The sequence below is a fragment of the Sitophilus oryzae genome, unplaced genomic scaffold, assembly GCF_002938485.1.
Source record: "Sitophilus oryzae breed Bouriz unplaced genomic scaffold, Soryzae_2.0 scaffold_1410_pilon_pilon, whole genome shotgun sequence".
Lineage (NCBI taxonomy): Eukaryota > Metazoa > Arthropoda > Insecta > Coleoptera > Curculionidae > Sitophilus > Sitophilus oryzae.
The window spans coordinates 15,484-35,998 of NW_022146072.1; the positions used below are offsets into that span (position 1 = coordinate 15,484).

Here is a 20,515-nt window from a genome sequence, read left to right on the forward strand (position 1 = left end):
GCCTTGTCTACTATTTTAGCTAACAGATATGTTCACAGCTTTGTTTTTTTATTAACTAATTTTTTTAAATTGTTTTGGTATACAGGGTGAGTGTTTTACGATGTTCTCTATGGGGTATCTCGGAAACTACTGTAGATAGAGTCGATTAAATAGGGAAAAAATTGCAGTTTTGTGGGGTCATAAATATGCGCCTTCAGATTTTTGAAAAAGTTTATGGCTTATTAGATATTTCCAAAAACAAATTTTGGCTATTTTAAAATTGTCCCTAATTCCATTATAACTATTTTAGACAAAAAGTTTTCAGATAAAAGTTGTAGATAATCTCATCCCTAATGAGTTTCTATCTGATTTTTCTAAAGTCTGTCCTTTTTGGACATATGACACAAACATATGTTTTTTTTAAATGGAAACCATAATTGGTCATAACTTCATAAAAAGCGAGATTTTTTAAGCTTCTCAGCGATATAAGCTATAATATGTTTTTGTCAAAATTACTGAGTTATAGCCACTTCTTATCTTTCTTGACTAATTTAACTTAGTTAGCCATGGAAACAAGTTCAACTGTCGTTGCTCTCAGAAATGTAAATGTGAAACTGTCACATCCAAACTTTGTAAATTAATATAAACAAAATTGAAAATATGTATTTTTTAAATGAAGAAAGCGTGTAGGATTATTGGTCCAACTTTTCTTGGCCATACAATTTCGAGGGATACGTTGATCGGTGAACGTTACTTACGTTTTTTTTTTTTTTTTTTTTTAAATTATTAAAAAAAGAGATAAATTTAGATACTCGCGCATTAATAAAGTAGTTCCAACATGACTTTGATTATGACACACCACCACCAGCCCCCCCCCCCCATTAACTCGACCTGTAGAGAATAGCCAGAAATTCACTTTTTAAAAAGATGCATTTATGTACTCAAAACAATGGCGGATTTTAGAACATTTTCTAAAAATAACTTAAAGTGTATGTAGTGATGTTATTTTTTAAGTTTTAGTTTGTGTAATGTAAATTGTAAAGAGTCGTTTAATAACATATTTTGTGTTTTTATAAGTTATAAATCATAACAAAATAAAACACCATGCCAACTAAATGAAATTAGTCAAGAAAGATAATAATTGGCAATAACTCAGTAATTTTCTCTGAAAAAACATATTATAGCTTATATACTGAAAAGCTTAAAAAATTGTGCTTTTTATGAAGTCATGGCCAACTATGGTTTCCATTTAAAAACATTTGTTTAGGGTGTGTGTTAATAAAAAACAAAAAAAAAAAAAAGAACACAAACTCATTAGGGATGTGGATTCACCACTTTTATCTGAAAATGCCGCTAAATGGCCCAGCAGCTGATGCGGCTTATATAAAATCCTTCCTTGTTTCTTCCTTTTATCTGAAAACCTTTTGTCTAAAATAGATTATAATGATTAGGACAATTTTTAAACTAGCTAAATTCTAATTTTTTTCGAAATATCTAGCAAGCTACGAACTTTTCAAAAATCCGAAAGGCGTATATTTATAACCCCACAAAACCGCAATTCTTTCCCACGAACCGACTCTTATCTTCAGTAGTTTCCGGGATATCGAGAATATCGTGAAAACTACCCTGTATATATGGATTGCATATTATCTTGATAACTTTGACTTTGATAGAACTGTGGAATTTTTTACTCTGTGGATGAAATAAATTTCGCCACTGTATACTGAACCTATGATTAGGATAATAATTTTATCCAATGGCATCATCTTTTCGGAATTTTCTCGATAACTCATAATAACGTCAGGCCGAAATTGGGAAAACAGCGACAAAAGGGCGCTAGACGTAGTGGTACATTTTCACGTAGTTTTTCCCTTTTCTTTCTGTTTTGCGGATTAGACGGTTTTGTCAGTTGCGGTGCGAATTTTGGCGGGACAAGTTCGGCAAAACGACAAAGGTCGTGGGTGAATGAAATTAAACTTTCTTCCAATTATACATATATCTATACCCACCTACACTTTGGCCTAACTCAATTATATCTATATAGTTATCACTCATCAATTTTGGAAGATTGTAAGTATTTAATTACTAAATTTTTCTGATTTATTTACCAATACAGGGTGCCCACTTCGTGTGTTTAGAATACATACACAAAGATGCGTTTTTCACATCATTCTTAACCCCTAAAATACAGGGCAAATTTGATTGAAGTGCATAATTTATTCGTGATGAATATGAATTAATATGATATGAATTAAATCGACCCCCTCCGTATCTTTAACTTAGTTCCGTAGAGTTTTTTTACATGATCGTAGCGTAACTAATTTTTGCTGGTAGCTGTATTTTTCTAAATATGAATCTAACTTATATTTTTAAAAAATAAAAAAAATATTTCATTTTTATTTTATTTCCCTCGCTAAGGGCTTTCTTGTAAATATAACATAGTCTACTTTTTAATAAATATGGTAAAAAATGTGTTATTTAACTTTAACAAAATCAACCTATAGTTTAAAAGGTCTTATTCAATTTGAAATCACGATAGACAATTGAATCTAATTTAACCGGATAATTTTGTTGTCTATCCTTTCTTAATAAACTGCACTGAAAATTAACTTAGTAACTTTTTAAATAACACTTCTGTGCAAAAGAGTTATTCTCGGGGTTATTAGTATAGGCTTAGTGCATTTTCCGCCGGTGCTGCCACCATCGGAGAATATCAAATAACTGATATAGGTATACAAATACACGATTTAAATAGCAAGTATACGAAACATTTATTATTTAATTATTCTAAAAGTTATTAAGGAAGTATAATTTAGAAATTCTAAAAAATATAAATAAAAAGTATATATTTTGATATCTTCAGAAGGTCTAACTTGTAATATGTTGTTGGTTTTGCTAGTGGGTTCATAATTTGGGCTATTTCGGCTATAACGATAACGATAATTTTTTTGATTATGTCACGAGCGCTTTGTTTACTTACTTGTTTCGTCGAACTGCGGTCGGAATTTTTTGAATCAACTGAAATGCACCCAAGTCTATAGCGGGAACTGAAAATGCAATTTCAAATTCGCCCTATATTTTGTGGAACTGAGAGACTGAACAAACCTGTGTGTAGAATCCGTATTTTCATAAATTAAATGTTAGTCAATGTGATGTTGTAAAATCCGCATCTTTGTCTCTCTATTCATAAACGATAAAATCTTTAAAAAACACGAAATGGGACCTACTACTACGAACATTTTGAATTTGAAATCTTTTTTAACAAGCCTTTATTAAAAACAATGTCTATATCTGTGAGGCAGGTTCGTCATTTGAAAAAATATCTTTAACATCCATGTAGGTATCTTTAAAACCATGCATTTCCAGGCCCGTGTTAATAGGGACTTTTTTCATATTTTTTACGAGAAATCACCTCCTAAGATTTGCTCGTGCATTTTTTGCAACACCCTGTATTGGTGGAACATTCTATATTATATTCAAAATAATGAACTAAATAATTAACACATCACGGTTCTGTTGGCTGGCAAATGACGATCGACAGACATCTATATAAATTTACATATAAAATGACAACGACTACTTCATAGTCATCGCTGACGCCGTCATATCATGATACTTTATTGAATAATAATTATAATTGATCTTAAATACGTTTAAAAGGTTGAGAAAATAGAAAAGAAGATAATATATTGTTCAAAACAGTGACTTTTGTGTGCGATATCCTTGTCATCTTACAAGAAATATTTATGTTTAAAAAATAAAAAAAAAAAAAAAACTATTTTTTTCTGTTGTACCAAAGAACATTTTCTGTTAAAAAATTATAGTATTCCGTCTGGGATAAATGGTTTTTCGATATTTAAGAATTTTGTAGACAAAATCGAAAAAATATACAGTGGCTTTTATTCTTCAATTTTAAAGGGTGATGAATCAATTTTAATTTTGATTTATTTCAAAATATTGACGTCTCTGATTGACGTTTACTCTAATAAAGATGGATTTAAAAAAAAAAAAAAAAAAAAAAAAAAAAAAAAACAAACTTAAAATTAAAAAAAAAAAAAAAAAAAAAAAAAAAAAAAAAAAAATGTTAAAAGAAAAATAAATAAAATAAACTATCCTTAATGCTATTCATGTATTCACGCATTAGAGACGGAATTTCCTTATCGTTTACTTGATACATTGGAATTTTATTTGAATGTTTGTGGCTTTATTGGGGTTTTCTGAATTTATTTTATGTTGTTCATATGTTTATTTGTTTTGTTATTTCGCTGAACAGGGACTTGAATTAGTGAGATTTTTGTGAACCTTAGAAAAATGTTAAAAAATACTAGAAACAAAATAATAAAAAAATTATTTTCTACACAAAAACCAAAATAATGGAACCACCTTTTAGAACAGTAAGTAATTTTTATGGTCAATAAGCCAATAAATTATAAATTAATTTAAAATAAACTTATAAAATTGTTATGCGCACAGTGGATTGAGTTATACGGAAATACGGGACATTTATTTTGTTTTAGAAGTATTAAGGTATGCGCACACTGACCAGAGCCGCACGAGTCGCATCAACGAAAATGCGGCCAGCATTGTTAGGCCAGAATGATTTTCAATAAATGCGGCTAGTGCTGCTGACGTCACACGGAATTCCACTCTACGTAGGTAGCCGAAGAGGAGATTAGAAATTCAATAATGCTAAGAAAGTTCGCAAATTTTCATGGCTCATATTGAAATATTGAAAAATGCTTAGTTCATCCTCAATTAAATATGGAAATAATGTGGATTTTTGCAAATATTGTGAACCTATAACTTTCGATTCTTTCGTGATTTCTTCTTCTTCTATTAGCAAGGAGCTTATAATTATTTCTTTTGTTCGTTATATTGTCGAGAAATATTAAAAACACGCTTATCACCGCAGAAAGGACTCTGGAAGCGACTGATGAGAAATTCGGTTGACAAATAGGGGCAGTGTAGTGAAGCAAAAGAAACAAAATAGCGAATAATGCGGCGCGTGCGGCGCGTTCGTTACCTGGTCAGTGTGCGCGACAAGAAAAAAAGGGCGATTCGTGCGGCGCTGGTCAGTGTGCGCGTAACTTAAGCTGATTTGATACTTTGATCGTTTGAAAGAAGATCATTAAATATATACTTTATCCCCAAGTTTGATGTTTCTAAGAAGTATTTCCTTATTGCATGGCGATTTCTACGGTCTTGCTTATGAGATATTTTCTATCCCCATTAATTTTGATCACTATCTGAAAATATTTCATTTAGTCATATTTATTCTTTCAACAGTAATTTCAAATCTATTATTAGAATGATTAATTAGAATGCAACTGCATGGCCAACCGGAAGTCAAGTTGTCAGTATTATCGTTGCATCACACGCATCCTAAGTAGCTCCTTCCTTATAGTTTTTTTAACTTCAGTACCTGTTAAGAGTCTATTATGCTGTACTGTTCGGGTCGCTCACAGGGGTCGGGTAAAGCGGTGTGTGTGGTCGAAGGAAATATATGTATTATATTTCAGAATTCTGCTTAAGGCTTAACCTGATCCTGTCGTGTTAAGCCACACCCAAAAATTCCAAACACACGAGCTTGGATTAAGACTTGATTAAGGTTTGCAGAGCTTCAGCATTTGCCATAAAATTGCGAGCAATTTGTTACAAAACCATATAACTTATATCACTGTAATTACAAAAATTTAATCTATTTCCGTATTGTAATGAAATTTTAAATTATGTCTTTATTTTCGAGAAAATTTAGTTCAAACAAATGGAATATTTCGTTGATGTTTGACCATCAAAATCTTAAAATAAACAAGTTGTCTAAAAATGTGCTACAATACATATATTATGGATATAGTATAATCTTTATCTTTAATTTCCTTCGTAATTTGTGTAAAAATACCAGTTAGTTTTGCTTAAAACGTTAAATGCCAAACGCTTATTTTGCTACTTTTCGATAGTGAAATAGACTCTAAGGTATTACGAAGTCAAGTTAATATAATCGGAAAAAAGCAATCGTTTATTTTTGAATTATGCTAAAATCAAGACCTGATTGATCATAAAACATTTCGATCGTAAGGTAAACTTAACTACATTTCAGATCCAGAAGAAGTCCATTGGTAACCCATAAGTTTAAATTTTATTTAGTAGACATGAATTGCCAAGTTCTTTAGTTTTTCCGTACAATTATTACGGTTTCCTAAAGGCGCTTGTCTAAAAACAATTTCGAGAACTACTTACGTCTGAAAATATTTAGCTTTGTCGTTTCGGTCACAAGCGCGATAAAGTTATTTACGAGATGCCATTAAGTTAAGAGACATGCTAAGCTGTTTTTACGAGTTTTTTTAGCGTTTTCCAATTCACTGAAAATAGATTGGGAACTATTTTGTGCACTGCAATAAATAAGCACGATTCAATGAATGAAAAACAAAGTTTTGAACGTTTTTTGAGCATGTGTCAAAACCAGGAGGTATATAAATAGGTATAATAAAACAGCAACTATGCAACAATACCGTCAATAAAAATAATCCTAATAGGAATAATTATGAAATTGATTGCTATCACTGTGTAGAAAACAAGATTGGTAGTTTAAATTTTCCTACACAATGTATGATCGAAAAACCACGTCAAAAAACTGCTGGGGAATGATCAGTGGCGGATATAGGGGGGTCTCAACACCCCTCCCATTGGTTATTGAATTCACGGAGTTGGGGGATTGTCCCACTGGGAAGTTTTACTTGTTTTTCAAGTGCTTCAAAGTTACTGTAGCTTATACAGGGTGAGCTTCTCTCTACGATGTTCTATGGGTATCTGGGAAACTACTGGAGACAGAGAGTCGGTTAAATGGGGAAAGAATTGCAGTTTTGTTGGGTCATAACATGCGCCTACTCTTGAAAAGTTCACATTGTGATATTTTGAAACAAATTTGGTTATTTTAAAATCGTCCGTAGTTCCATTATAAAACTATTTAAGAAAAAAGTTATTAAATAAAAGTTGTATCCATCCCTAATGAATTTGTGTTCGATTTCTTTTAAAGCCTGTCATTTTGACATATGACACAAACATAGTTTTTTTTTTTTTTTTAAATGAAAACATAGTTGGCCATGACTTTCGTAAAATCACCATTTTGCTTTTCAGCAGTATAGGCTATATGATATTTTTTTTACAAAATTACTGAGTTATAGCCAATTTATTTTTCTTGGACTAATTTAACTTAGTTAGCCATGGAAACAAGTTCAATCGTCGTTGCTCTTAGAAATGTGAAACTGTCACATCCAAACTTTGTAAATTATCATAAACAAAAATTGTAAATATGAATTTTTGAAAAATGAAGAAAGCGTGTAGGATTATTGGTTAAACTGGTCACGCTACATTTTCGAGGATACGTTGTCCAGTGAACGTTACTTTACGTTTTTTTAACTTAAAAAAAAAAATGTTAGAAAAGTTAAATTTAGGTACTCGCGCATTAATAGAGTGCATTAATATGACTCTCTTATGACACCAATGACACCACCCCTCCCACGATCAAAAAATATTAAAAATCATAATTAGTGGTGACACTCAGGGAAAGAAAGAGGTGGACCAGTTACATGGGCCTCCTCGATCACCTGATCCATCCATTTTAGATTTTTTTATGGGCTATGAAGTTAACAACAAGGTTTACAACAGAACTTATGAATTAAGAGAGGCACTCAAAGAGACGGTGCTGCGACGTTTAATTAAGTCGACCTATATCGCTGAAAAGCTTAAAAATGGCGCTTTTTATGAAGTCGTGACCAACTATGGTTTCCATTTAAAAACATATGTTTGTGTCATATGTCAAAAAATGACAGGCTTTGAAAAAAATCGGAGAACAGAAACTCATTAAGGGATGAGATTGCCTACAACTTTTATCTGGAAAAAGTCTTTTCTAAAAATAGATTATAATGGAATTAGATTTAGAACCAAAATTTCTTTTTTTTCGAAATATCTAGTAAGCAATGAACTTTTTCAAAAATCTGAAAGGCGCATATTTATGACCCCACAAAACTGCAAAATTCTTTCCCCATTTAACTGACTCTTTACTTCCAGTAGAAGCCTAGAGATAACATAGAGAACATCCTTAACTTAGAAACTCACCTTATATGTGTAAGAAACTAAGAAAATATTTATTTCAAAATAAATCTGTAATGGTTTGAACTATTTTACATTTTTTTTTTTTTTTTTTTTTTTTTTTCTAATTTTTCCGAAATAATTTTTCCAAAGTCCTAAAAATCAAAAGGCGTTTAATATAATTTCAATTCCATTCTTGTTAGATAGGTTATTAATTTTGATCAACGTTATATTTTGCTATTGTTCACAATCATTTTCGCGAAATAAATTTCTACACGTCATTGGCCAAAAAATTAATATAAAACTTTTTAAAAATTAACACATATAGAAAGATTAAAGAAAGAACGTTCCAGCAGATTTCCACCTGTTTCCAAAAAAATATTTTTTTTCTCAAATTTTAAAGTAAAATTTAAAATCACTTTTATTCACCAAAATAAATTAAAAACCTTCAAGGCCATCTGTACAATGACGCCTAGGGCTTGAACAGCCGTCTATGACGCCGTTTTTTTATCGTATGTTATAAAAAGACCAAAACTTGTGTATAATTTATTTAATCCTTTAAATTATCCAACAACACATTATCGATTGGATACATTTTTGAAAAATTAATTAGTTTTCTTAGCATATTTTTTACAAACGTGTTAAATAAGCAGAAAATCAATCCCAATTTAAAAATATCTTTTTTCTCTGACTTAAAGTTTACGTTTCGTTTTCGTCAAGAATTAGAAAAATAATCCCTTTGATCATAATAAAATATTGATTAATTTTAAATGTATTTATTATTAAATGAATATACAAATTACTCACTGAAAGGTGTGTTTATTATTTAAATAAAGTTATTAAGAATATTTTTACCGCATTGATGGTTTCAGATGAATATGCGAGTCATTTTTTCGTTAAACCGAAAAAAAAATACATACTCTGGATATGCCGCGCGCCGATGAAGAAGGATTTTGACTTACTAGTTGTTCTCTTAAACAATTAAGTAAAAAAATAAATCTTTAAGGCTATCGAGTGGCTGTAATGTTCTACAAGCAGAGGTTTGCGCTGAAAAGGAAGCGGCTAGTTGTCTACAAGGGAAAATCGATAGACCAATAGGAGATATTATGAACCTCTGACAGCTTGGGCATTTAACAAGCATCACCATGCAATCCGTGAGATCGAAACCCAGATGGGACTGCCGAGGAGTACTGTGCTGGCTGCGTCAAGACGGGACTCTGTACTGGATGCCAGGCCACAGAAATGTCCTGGCCAACCAAGAAGCAGACAAACTTGCCAAAGAGGGAGCCAGGGGAGAGACCGTGGCAGATGACCCATCACTTGTGACACACTGATGGAAGCTATAGGAACTACCATCAAGGCTAAGCAGCAAGAGACGTGGCAACACCCTGAGGACTGCGCTACAGCTCGGAAAACTGTGGCTGCGATAGATAGCAAAGACAAAAACAACTACTTGAGCACAAAAAAGTATGCAATTAGGTGACATCACTGAAACTGCCCCCAGTTTGGCGTACTACTGCAGAGAATATGGAGAGTAAGAAGAAACCGTAGAGCATCTGCTGTGCCAATTGTCCAGCACTGGAATACCGACACTTTAAAATTTTAGGACAATGTTTTTTGGAGGGACTACAGGAAGCAGCAGAAGCCAACTTCAGCGACATCGGGAGCTGCAAAGAGCTGAAATGCTTTTTAACAAAGAAAGAATGAGGGAAGCGTTTGGTTCATCACTGAGGCCTTCGAGGGATCAAACATGATTCCAAACCGAACAGCCTAACTTATCCTAACCTAGTTTTCTTAAGCACGATTTGTGTAATCTACAGAGATTACCTCTCACTGTTAGTCTCACTGAAACTGAAAGCAGTCTGACTGATTCAGTGTTACTGAAAGACAGAAAACTGCGCTTGTGTTCACACGTTTCATTTTGCTATAAGTAAAATCACACTCATTTGGTTAGCCATCTTTGCTTGATTTCGTAAACATAAAACTTCTACAGAATTACAACCGAGAAGTACGTTTACAATTAGCACTGAGTAACAAAATGTTCTGATTTTTCAAAAACGACGAAAATGTCATATGTACTATAAAATGTCCTAATTATCCTATAAAATCTAGTGTTGACTGTTTATCGAAATGCTGTTTTTATTATATTATTATTTATTTTTCTTGTTTGATGACAAAGATTTAAATATTCTCATTTTAGGTTTTGTATACATTCAGTATTGTGTAGAAGAAATAATAATTCCCTATTGATCATTACAAATTTTCTGTATGTGACAATGATTAATCATTATCTAAAAGTAAGTGGAGATAAATTTAGAGGCTTACTGTTTACAAACTAAGAGGAATAAGTGTTTGTTTTTTATTATTTTCACATTAAATAAAGAGTTGAGAATGGAAACGGTTATCGAAAGCATAAATTAGTTTTCCAGCATTACGAATTTAGAAGTAGATATATACACAGAAAAATTAAATTAAAAGGCAAAATTTAAAAGGATAACCTTTTAATTGTTGTAACTTAATATATATACCAAGTTATAATTGTTACAGAAAAAAATATGGCCATTTCGCCATTCATATAAAGAACTAAAAATATATAGTTATTTTTTACATGAAATGCCACTTAATTTAACACACATAACAACAATCTTGTTATTCAACATAATATTCCATATTTCATATTAGAAACTTTTAATAATTTTTGGCCTCTATAGATTTGACCACAACAGTTGTGTCTGATATTTAAATTCAGAGCTAAATGTATTTTAATTCAGTTTTCAATGTCATCTACCAGAAATTTCTTTAATCTGACTTCTTGAACAGTTGTTTAACCCTGGACAATAAACTTCTATGGAAAAGGCATATTACGAACATCCAAACCAGCAAAAGCACAAAAGCTCTCGTGATATGCAGAAGATTGGAGGGAAATAGATTACACTGGAAAACATTTTGCGCTGAATATACAGGGTGTTTCAAAACAAATGCGAAAAACTTCAGGGGGCGATTCCTTGTTCAAAATAAAGGGTAGTTTGCTGTGAATTAAAGTCAACCATTAGGTAGATATCGTGGTACAAAGAGGGCGGAAAAATAATGTTTTTATTTTTTTATCTTGAAAACGAAAGAGATAGACAATAAAAATTTATGGAAAATTACACATTATCTGACTTACACTTTCTGTTACTTTTTTTGGAAATGAGTGGAAAGGGTTGAAATAAACTAACCCTATCATTCTTATTAACGAAATTTAAAGAAAAATCTTATTATTACTTACCAAACCAAGCTTGTGCAAAAAAGTAATTTGGATAGTTTAGTTTGTTTAGAAACTTTATCTCTTGTATTTTTTTTGATAAAACTCACCAATTTGAAATTAAAAAATAAAAATGTAAAAAGCGACTACATGTCAGGACCAAAAAACATTTTCACAGTAAAGAGAATCTGAGTGGGCTGCTGTAATTTTTTTTAAAGGAAAAATATTTTTTTTATGTTTTTCTATTTACTTTCTAGGATGTTCCTAATATTATTTTGTTGTTATCTACTGCAATCCGTTATTATCTAGATGATTATTATTAGCGTTATTATCACTAGATTCTTAAATCTAAAATGTTTTGTCGATGTAAATATTTGTTTGTTTTTTAATTTCAAATCGGTGGGTTTTATAAAAAAAGCCTGAGGATACTTTTAAACAAACTAAACTAAACTATCCAAATTGAAGCAGTTGCATGTGTTTGATAAGATTTTTCTTTAAATTTCGTTGGCTTAAGATGATGGGGTAGTTTATTTCAACGCCTTCCACTCATTTTAAAAAGTAAAAATTACCTGAAATTATTGTTTCATAAAATTAATGCTTCCATAAAATTTCATTAGTCTATCTCTTTTTGTTTTCAAAATAAAAAATAGAAACATTAATTTTCCGCCATCTTTGTACTGCGATATCTCCCTAATGGTTGACTTTTGACCCAACGTTTATAAAGCAAACTACCCTTTAATTTGAACAAGGAATCACCCCCTGAAGTTTTTCGCATTTGTTTTGAAACACCCTGTATACCATGATAGTACGACCCATGATTACTTATGGAGCAGTTGCTTGGTACACAAAACTAGAGCACCGTACAGCAAGGCTAAACCTGTGCAAAGTCCAGAGACTAGCATGCACCGGCACGGGAGCCATGAGAACCTACCCAATAGCAGCAATGGATGTCATTCTAGACATAACACATAATCGGTAGATATGCCAATGTGACAATGATTAGAATGGTCGCTAACGGAATCAGTACTGGGAAAATTGTCTCATCTCATCTCAGAACACCTTCAAAAAGGAAATACCACTCCTCCAACTCCCAGTGGATAACATACCATGATTGTACAACTTTGAGAAACACCTCAATGTAGTATTGAGCAATATAAAGAATTGGAAGAGAGAAACATTTGCTCAGCAGTTAAAAGCCCACACCATAACTATAGTAATGCTTCCAAAATCAATGCAGGAATATAGGGACCGGAGTATTTGAGTCGAGAACTAAATACTCCGAACTAATGGACATCTACCTTAGCATTCTACAGGCAGAAATATACGCTATCGAAAGATGCGTACAAGTTATCTTAGATAGGAACTATCGCACACAAGAAATAGTAATTTTATCTGATAGTCAAGCAGCTTTAAAAGTTGGGCAAAGAATGCTTATAGAGATGCTGAACAAATTAGGCAAAGAAAACAAGGTCTTCCTACTCTGGGTGCCATGTAATAATTTACATGGCAGAAATGCTGATTTTGGTCTTGTTGCCAGACCCTTGCAAGTCTTATCAAGTCTTAAATTGATGTAATCTGTCTATTTAAAGATTTTTTTAGAGTCTGGCAGCAAGACCAAGATCAGAATTACATATTAGATGCAAGTTCAATACCAAGGGAGTCTGGGTCTTGATCTTGCATTTGCTCATCAGTACTATTGATAATATTAAGACTACTTATTAGACTGCAAGACCAGCGCCAAGAAAGTCTTGCTCCTGGTCTTGCAGTTGCTCATCACTGGTATTAATAATTTATGTAATGTTACTTTTTATTTACTTTCTCTTATATTTTGTTTCAGCTTGTACTACAAACTCACAATCTACCAGTAAACCATGTAACCACATATTCCATCTTGGTTTCTATCAACAACCCTTCAACCACCTTACTTACCTCAATTACGACACTCCAAAATCACCACCAAGTGCTATTTTTAGCCGGCTATGGCGGAAACCGACGAGGACCAGAAAGGCGCCGCGACGCCTCTGATCGGCGAGACGCGGCGCGTCCTCATCAGTGCCTCGATGGACTTTAAGTCTCGCGTGCGCGACTGGCTCCAACGGCTCCGGTTGAAGACTTTCTGCCAGCACGTGGGTCTGTTGGTTGCTCTGGCCGGGTACACTATATTGGGAGGGTTGGTAAGTCCGAACTAGTTTTATTTTTTCCTGAAGGAAATCTCTAGATGATATTAAAATAATTTTATAGTTGTCGTCATTATATAGAGTCTTAAATATGTGCAAATATTTACAGGGCTGTTTATTTTATTTTGAATTTTTTTTAAGAAAATTATAGTTTATTGATAGTTTGAGAAACGACTGGATTTTTTCTGGATTTCTTTTTTTGTAAATAGTATCTACTATAATCTACTACCTATGTTGCCATAATATCAAGATGTTATGACCTCAGTAAATAATTACAGAGCAATTGCGTTATTAAATATCATTTCAAAAGTAATGGAAAAGGCAGCATCATTACAAATTAATAATTTTTTGGAAAAAAATAATATTCTTGCAAAAGAACAATATGGTTTTAGACAGAGTTGCTCAACATAAACAGCTACTTCTCACCTTGTACAACATATACATGATAGACTGGAAAATAAAGATTTGGTCGTGGATTTGATTTTTAATCTTTCTCGAGCTTTTGATAGTTTGGACTTTATAGTCGTCTAGTTTATTATGGAGAAAGTGCAAGCGGTAGGTTTAAGAAGAAACTTCGCTGGTTGGATAAGATCGTATTTAAACAATAGAGAAAATAAATAAAAATAAATAAAGTAAAATCTTCCAGTTTTCTTATGGAGTCCGGTGTGCCCCAAGGCAGTGTCCTGGGATCGTTGCTCTTTTTAATTTTAATTAACGACCCCTGACTACATAACAACTGGTCGGGTATTTTTGTATGCTGATGATACTTCGGTAATATTGTCAGCAAAGACCGAAAACGAACTATATGATAAGTCAAAAATGGTTATACAACAATTTAGCGCATGGTGCAATAGAAATAAGTTAGTGATAAATCATTCTAAAACTCTATGTGTTAATTTCTATTTTAGTCAAAATCCGATACAAGATAATTTAGTTACAAGTCTAGATAAAAATGTTGTTATTAAACCGGAAAAAACTGTAAAATTTTTGGGAACCACACTTGATAAAACTTTGAGCTGGTCAGATCAAATAGAAATAGTCTGCAAGAAATTAAATAAGAGTTATTACGCACTCCTCAATTTGAGAGACTCAGTTAATGAAGAGAGCTTTTGAGTGTATACGTGTTGTCTTATTAAAAAAAATCAAAACTAAAAAAAACATAGAATCAATCAAGAAAAATTGGAACCAAAGCAATTAAATTTAATTCGTGCAACTTCCCGTGTCACGATTTTTAATAATCATTATCTTTCATTTCACGAATAATTAAATTTCGGGATTTTTAATTTTTTTCAATAAATAAAAAAGTGCTATCAGTATCAGTAATGTCGTTGTACTTACTGTACAAAAAAGAAGGTCCAAGGAATGTTTTGGGGTTTCGAGATAATAGCTTCTTTATGCTCTTAGTTTAATTAAACTTCTCTAATTATACTGAGGGTCTGAAGCAGTTATCTTTAAGCGGCCATTTAAAATGTAATTTTCTTTGTATTGTATTTCCTTCCGAATATTTCACAAATTTATCTTCTTTCCTTTGGAGTTAGTCATTTTAAGGTCAAAGAAAATAAGTATTTTTACAGATTCTGATTTCTTTTAAATTCATCCTATATAAATGAACATTGGACGTGTAATTACAAAGAATTGTAAATATTTTATTGCCAGAAAGATTGCCAATAAAAAGGATATTGACCGTCACAAAGATTCACAAATAATTGCTTTATAGTTGTTAATATCAATCGATAAAAGTTACAAAATGTATTTTTATCTTTGCGCTAAATGTTTGATGGAAAGTTTTAAATTTAGTGATATTCTTGTAGAGTTGAATGTGAATTTGAATGACAGGTAATAACATATTATACAATGTAATTATTCAATAACAATTTAAATAGTCAAGTATCTATTCAAATTATATCGCCAAAAATAAAAAGCAGAGAGATACTAATAATTAAATTAAGTATAAATAAATTAATCGCTGAAATATCTGTAGATATAAGCAATAGTTAAATATGTAACATATATGCATATAAAATGCAGAATTTACTTCGTGCTTTTTATGTATTATTAACAAATGTCAGTCTGTTTATTGATAGAAAACGTTACTCTGTGATTATAAGATAGACATACGTATTAAAATATTGTTAAGTGTATTAGTTTTTTTGTGTTTTAATTTGTTTCTTTTTTCTTCTTAAGGGTGCGTTTATGTTAAAAACGATAAACGATAAGAGCAGCGATAGTAGCGAAGCAAAGGATATTATCACGGCATATAAATCACACGGCAGGCCAACTCGCTTTGGCGGGAACTCTACGCGCATACCCTTGCGCACGCCGCCATTATGGGTGCCAGCGACAGAAATTAACCAGTGTCGTAGTCAGTCGTAGTCTTTGTCATCGACAACGTACAGTTACGGCAGCTTTGAGTCAGTAGCGTGCGGCTTAATTTGTTTTATTCTTTTCTTGAGTGATATATTTTGTTTTTTTTAGTTTTATTTTTGTTTATTGTGTGATATATTTGGTTTTTGTAGTTTAGTAGTACAATGGAAGTCCGAAATTCTTTTAGTTTTAATACTCAGGCATTGTCTACGGCATTCAAAGTAATTTTTATTATTAGGTATCCTGCACAATGACAAACAAGATTAATTTCTAAATTACTGTTTTTCTGATTATCCGTATCTATTTTTAATTTTTATGGATAGCTCATGACAATTCAGAGAGAAAAGAAAAGAGGTCTCGTTTTTTTTATTAATTATTAAGGTCTGCCGTTTTTAATAAGATGTTTGGCAGTTTTCAGTACCCGTATGTAATATTCGGACACAAAGTTTTTAAATGTTCTTCTAAACTGGATGAATTTATCCTGGATAAGAATAATGACAGGTTTACAAGATATTGGAATTAGAAGAATTACAAGATAAAGTTGTACCAGCTTTTTATGAGTGCAACTGTATACTCAAATCGCTTGTCGCTAAGCTTTTATATAATATAAAATTGTGTAATGACATAATAAAAGTTTTAAAGAAAAAGCTTATTTTTTCTTTTTAATGTATTTAAATAAAAGCTTGTTTTTAAAAAGTTTTTTTTCTTAGACTTATTTTTTACTTTTTAAGTTATGCTGGTTTCTCAGTGCCACACACTTAAACTCAATTCTTTTTCTTAAATAACTACCTATGGGCATCCTAATAATATGTGTATCGATTTTCATCAAAAAGGAGAACTTAAAAAGATGACAGCTGTCAAATTTGACAATTCAATTGTGAGACAAATAAAATGAAAACCGACTATGGGGTAGGGAGCATCCAATATATCGATTTTTATCAAAATCGGACAACATTGAAATTTTTTTGACAGCTGTTAAATTTGACAGCTCATTTTTTTTCTTTCATTTTAGCCCATGGCCATCCTATATATCGATTTTTATCAAAATCGGACAACTTTGAAATTTTTTTGACAGCTGTCAAATTTGACGGCTCAAATTTTTTTTGACGGCTTGGCTTTTAAAAATATAGCCAAACATTTATATTTAAATTCATCAGTTACTTTTCTTCCTTTAGCTGATTTGGTAATTTGTGCAATTTGAATATTAACAAAATTTGCTATGTCCATTGATGGACATAATTTGTACGTAGCCTCTTTCGATTGTTCAATAGATAATTTATTGGGTATTTCTTTAATTCTTGTTTGTAACTCCTGGACTCCTGGCATGTTTTTTAATTTTAATTGTCTATTCTCTAAAGTTAAATGTTTAATTGAGAGTATGCGCGGTTAACGATTCATTTGTTTAGATAAAAGTATTGTGTAAATAAAATTCAGTTTCAGTCAATTACAGTATTTTTTTAATACGACCCTGTCTAGCAATAGTTTATTTTCTGGGAAATTTTTTGATACGTTTTAATCCGGCCCTGACTCGGCACCCATAATGGTGTTTTCGAGGTCAAATTTTATAGAAATTTTAAACAATGGGATCTGGGCAGAGTTAGCCTGCCGTGTGATTTATATGCCGTGATATTATTATCAATGACTAAAGAATCCAAGGACAAATAACACTCGAGAGCAAATTGTGACGATGACACCAAACAGTGCCGTGGCACATATTTTTCTTAACCTAGCTGTTTGAAGCAATATTTATATTTTTTGATAATTGTTTTGACTACGCCTATGGTGTATCATCCTAATTAATTACGAAAAAAACGTATTAAAATGTTAACAAAAGGTACAAAACTAGTATCGACGTATAGCACATATCAAGTACATATAGATGTTAATTGAAATTGAAGAATAATTATCGAATTCAATAAGAAAACGCTAAAAAGTTGGACTGTTTATTTACCTATGAAACGGAACTCCTGGCTCTTTCTTGAACAACTAATCACCATTGTAATAAAGTTTATACAAAGTTTACTACACACAAACTATTAAAAATCGCTAAAATTGTCGCTGGTGACCAAATGATGACTCATTGTTTGCCACCAAAACAAAAAAAAAGGTCACAAATTCTGCTGCAGCCCGTATCTATAGGGGCGTTACATGTCCTTATATTCTTTAGTCATTGATTATTATATTAATTTATATGTAGGTGTTTATATTGGAGCAACGCGTCTTGACACGGTTGGCAGTTGAGCAACGATAAGAGCAGCTAACTCACTGCTTTTATCGTTTATCGCAGCTCCAACATAAACTTACCCTAACTTAGTGACTGGTTTTGTTGTCTATTTATGTTTCTCTAACCATGAATGTGTATTTACGATTAGAATAATCAATAGATGATTAACATCACATTGATGGTGATCACATTTAACGTACACAACTTTGTTAATCTAATATTTAACTGTTTTGGTATGATATGTTTCCGTTGCTGTCAAAAGGTTCCGTTTTTAATACTGTCAAAACGTTCTGTTTTTAATAATAAAAGACCAGAAAAAGTACATAACTAAAAAATGTTAACAAACAAAAGTTTAATCTGAATGTTGGTAATGTTTTCTTGGAAATGTTTATTAATGTATAGTATATTTAGGGACATTATAAGGAAACTGCAGGTCGCACAACGCTCAACGAAATATGCTTGGGAATAACCAAGAAAGACCGTAAAAGAATAAAGCGGATACGACAAAAGACCCAGGTAATAAATGTCATCCACTTAATCAAATCCTTCAAGTGGTAATGGGCAGGACACTTGGCAAGAAGAACGGACAACAACTGGACCACAAAAATTACAGCATGGTATCCACGAGGAATCAAGAGACCTAGAGGAAGCCTAAACTTCAGCTGGGACCATGATGTTAAGAAATTACCAGGGATAACTTGAGCCAGCATAGCCAACAACAGACAACAATGGGCCCAACTACAAAGAGAGTATCTAAATATGTGAGAGAGGCTGCACCATAATTGGAAATGGTTGAATAAGCTGTGTATGACGATGATGATGAAGATAGTATATTTAATAAATAACCTAAATGCTGAAGTTGAAAGTGAACAGCTTCTTAATAATAATAATAGCTCCCGTATATAGCGTTTAACGCCTTGGGAGTAGCAAGGTACAGCTTGCTATACTAGAGCCTTTCGGTATACAAGGAAAGTAATGTGGCTAGCACTACGCTTCAACCGCTTATTATTACCTCAGGATTGTGAATCCCAAGTACTCATTTAAGGCTGAGTCGACCTAGGTACCCAAACTGTTTTTATTTTAATAAAAATAGTCGGCTGATGAAACGCCCGGTGTGGGAATCGAACCCACACCTTGAGATTGGTAGACGAGAGCCTCTACGCCACCGGGCACAGCTTCTTAAAACAATATAACTCACTTAGCCTCAGAAGTTATCAGTCTATTTCTACTTTCAGGTATTTCGCCGATTTGAATATCCAGCGGAACTCTCCAAAATTCAAAAGTACAACACAACTCTTAGTATTAGAAGACAATATCTTATCGATACGATAGTTAATAACACTGATCTTGCCAACTTAGACTACCTCATTTCACTGGAATTGGATAAATATGAAACTATTTTACAGGTACGCATCTTTTTTTGGAAAGAAATTAGCCAAATTTTCCATACGTCCCTTACAGTTAGAATCATTTTATTGTAAATTGTATCAACACATGGTATCTCAAATTCTAGGTCGATATCAGAAGTTTTCGATATAGATAAAACACATATTTTCACCACAACCTACCAAAAACTTTATTGTTATGGATGCATGTTTCACTAACCATGTCAACTGCCAACATCATCAGTAGTTAAAAACTGTGACTTTTGAGTTTTAATCATTTTCTGATAATGCTAACATTAGATGCTAACATGGTTAGCGAAACGTCAAGTCTTTCAATCGTGTCTTGGTGTGTTGCTATCAAATTGAAATTGTATATTTTTCTTTAATATCAGGAACCAAAAATATGTCACAATAGATAAATGTTGGCAAGTTTTTACACAAATAATCAATAACAGGAATTCTACAGCTTTAAGAGATATTAACACCTATTCATATTTTAGGCATCTTTTAAAGATGGTGTTCCATTAAGACCAAAAACTGACATGGCAAAATGGACCACCCTAACATCAGTATTTTTCTGTTCTACAGTTTTAACCACAATAGGTAAGTATATATACACAGGGTGGTCCGAACTGTATTCCGAAAACTTCGGCAGCATATTCTGCAGACAAAACTAAGTAAAAAAGTTCGTATAAATGTATGTCCTAAAATGCTTAGTTTCGGAGATACAGGATGTAACAGTTTCATTTATTTCTATTTTTTCCAAATAATTTCTGAAGTAACGTCAATATTTGGATGAAAATTGGTGTCTGGGAGTTTTTTGGCATAAGAAATTCGATTTTGATGTCAAAATGACTCCTATTTGTAGGGCGCGCCCCCTACATGTGTTTTCATTGTTTTGAAGAGTAATAACTTTTCGTCCGTACCTGTATAAAACTACTGGGTATAAAAATATACATTTCCGTGATTTTTTACGTAAAAAATATCTCTTGGTAAAAATAGCTACGAGCAACCGTTCTCAAGATATTTAGAATGGAAAAGTCAATACGTAACT

General features: G+C 32.2%; 1 protein-coding gene across 1 annotated transcript; it reads left to right on the plus strand.

The window, feature by feature from the left end:
- Positions 1–10,333: 10,333 nt before the first annotated feature.
- On the plus strand, positions 10,334–20,064 carry LOC115876147 (TWiK family of potassium channels protein 7-like; the record flags this gene model as incomplete). The annotated part of the gene is given in 4 exon segments (XM_030891831.1): positions 10,334–10,364; positions 13,149–13,485; positions 19,312–19,482; positions 19,962–20,064. Coding segments are annotated over 3 exon segments (469 nt in total), but the record flags the coding sequence as incomplete, so codon positions are not given.
- Between the last annotated feature and the right edge of the window lie 451 nt (positions 20,065–20,515).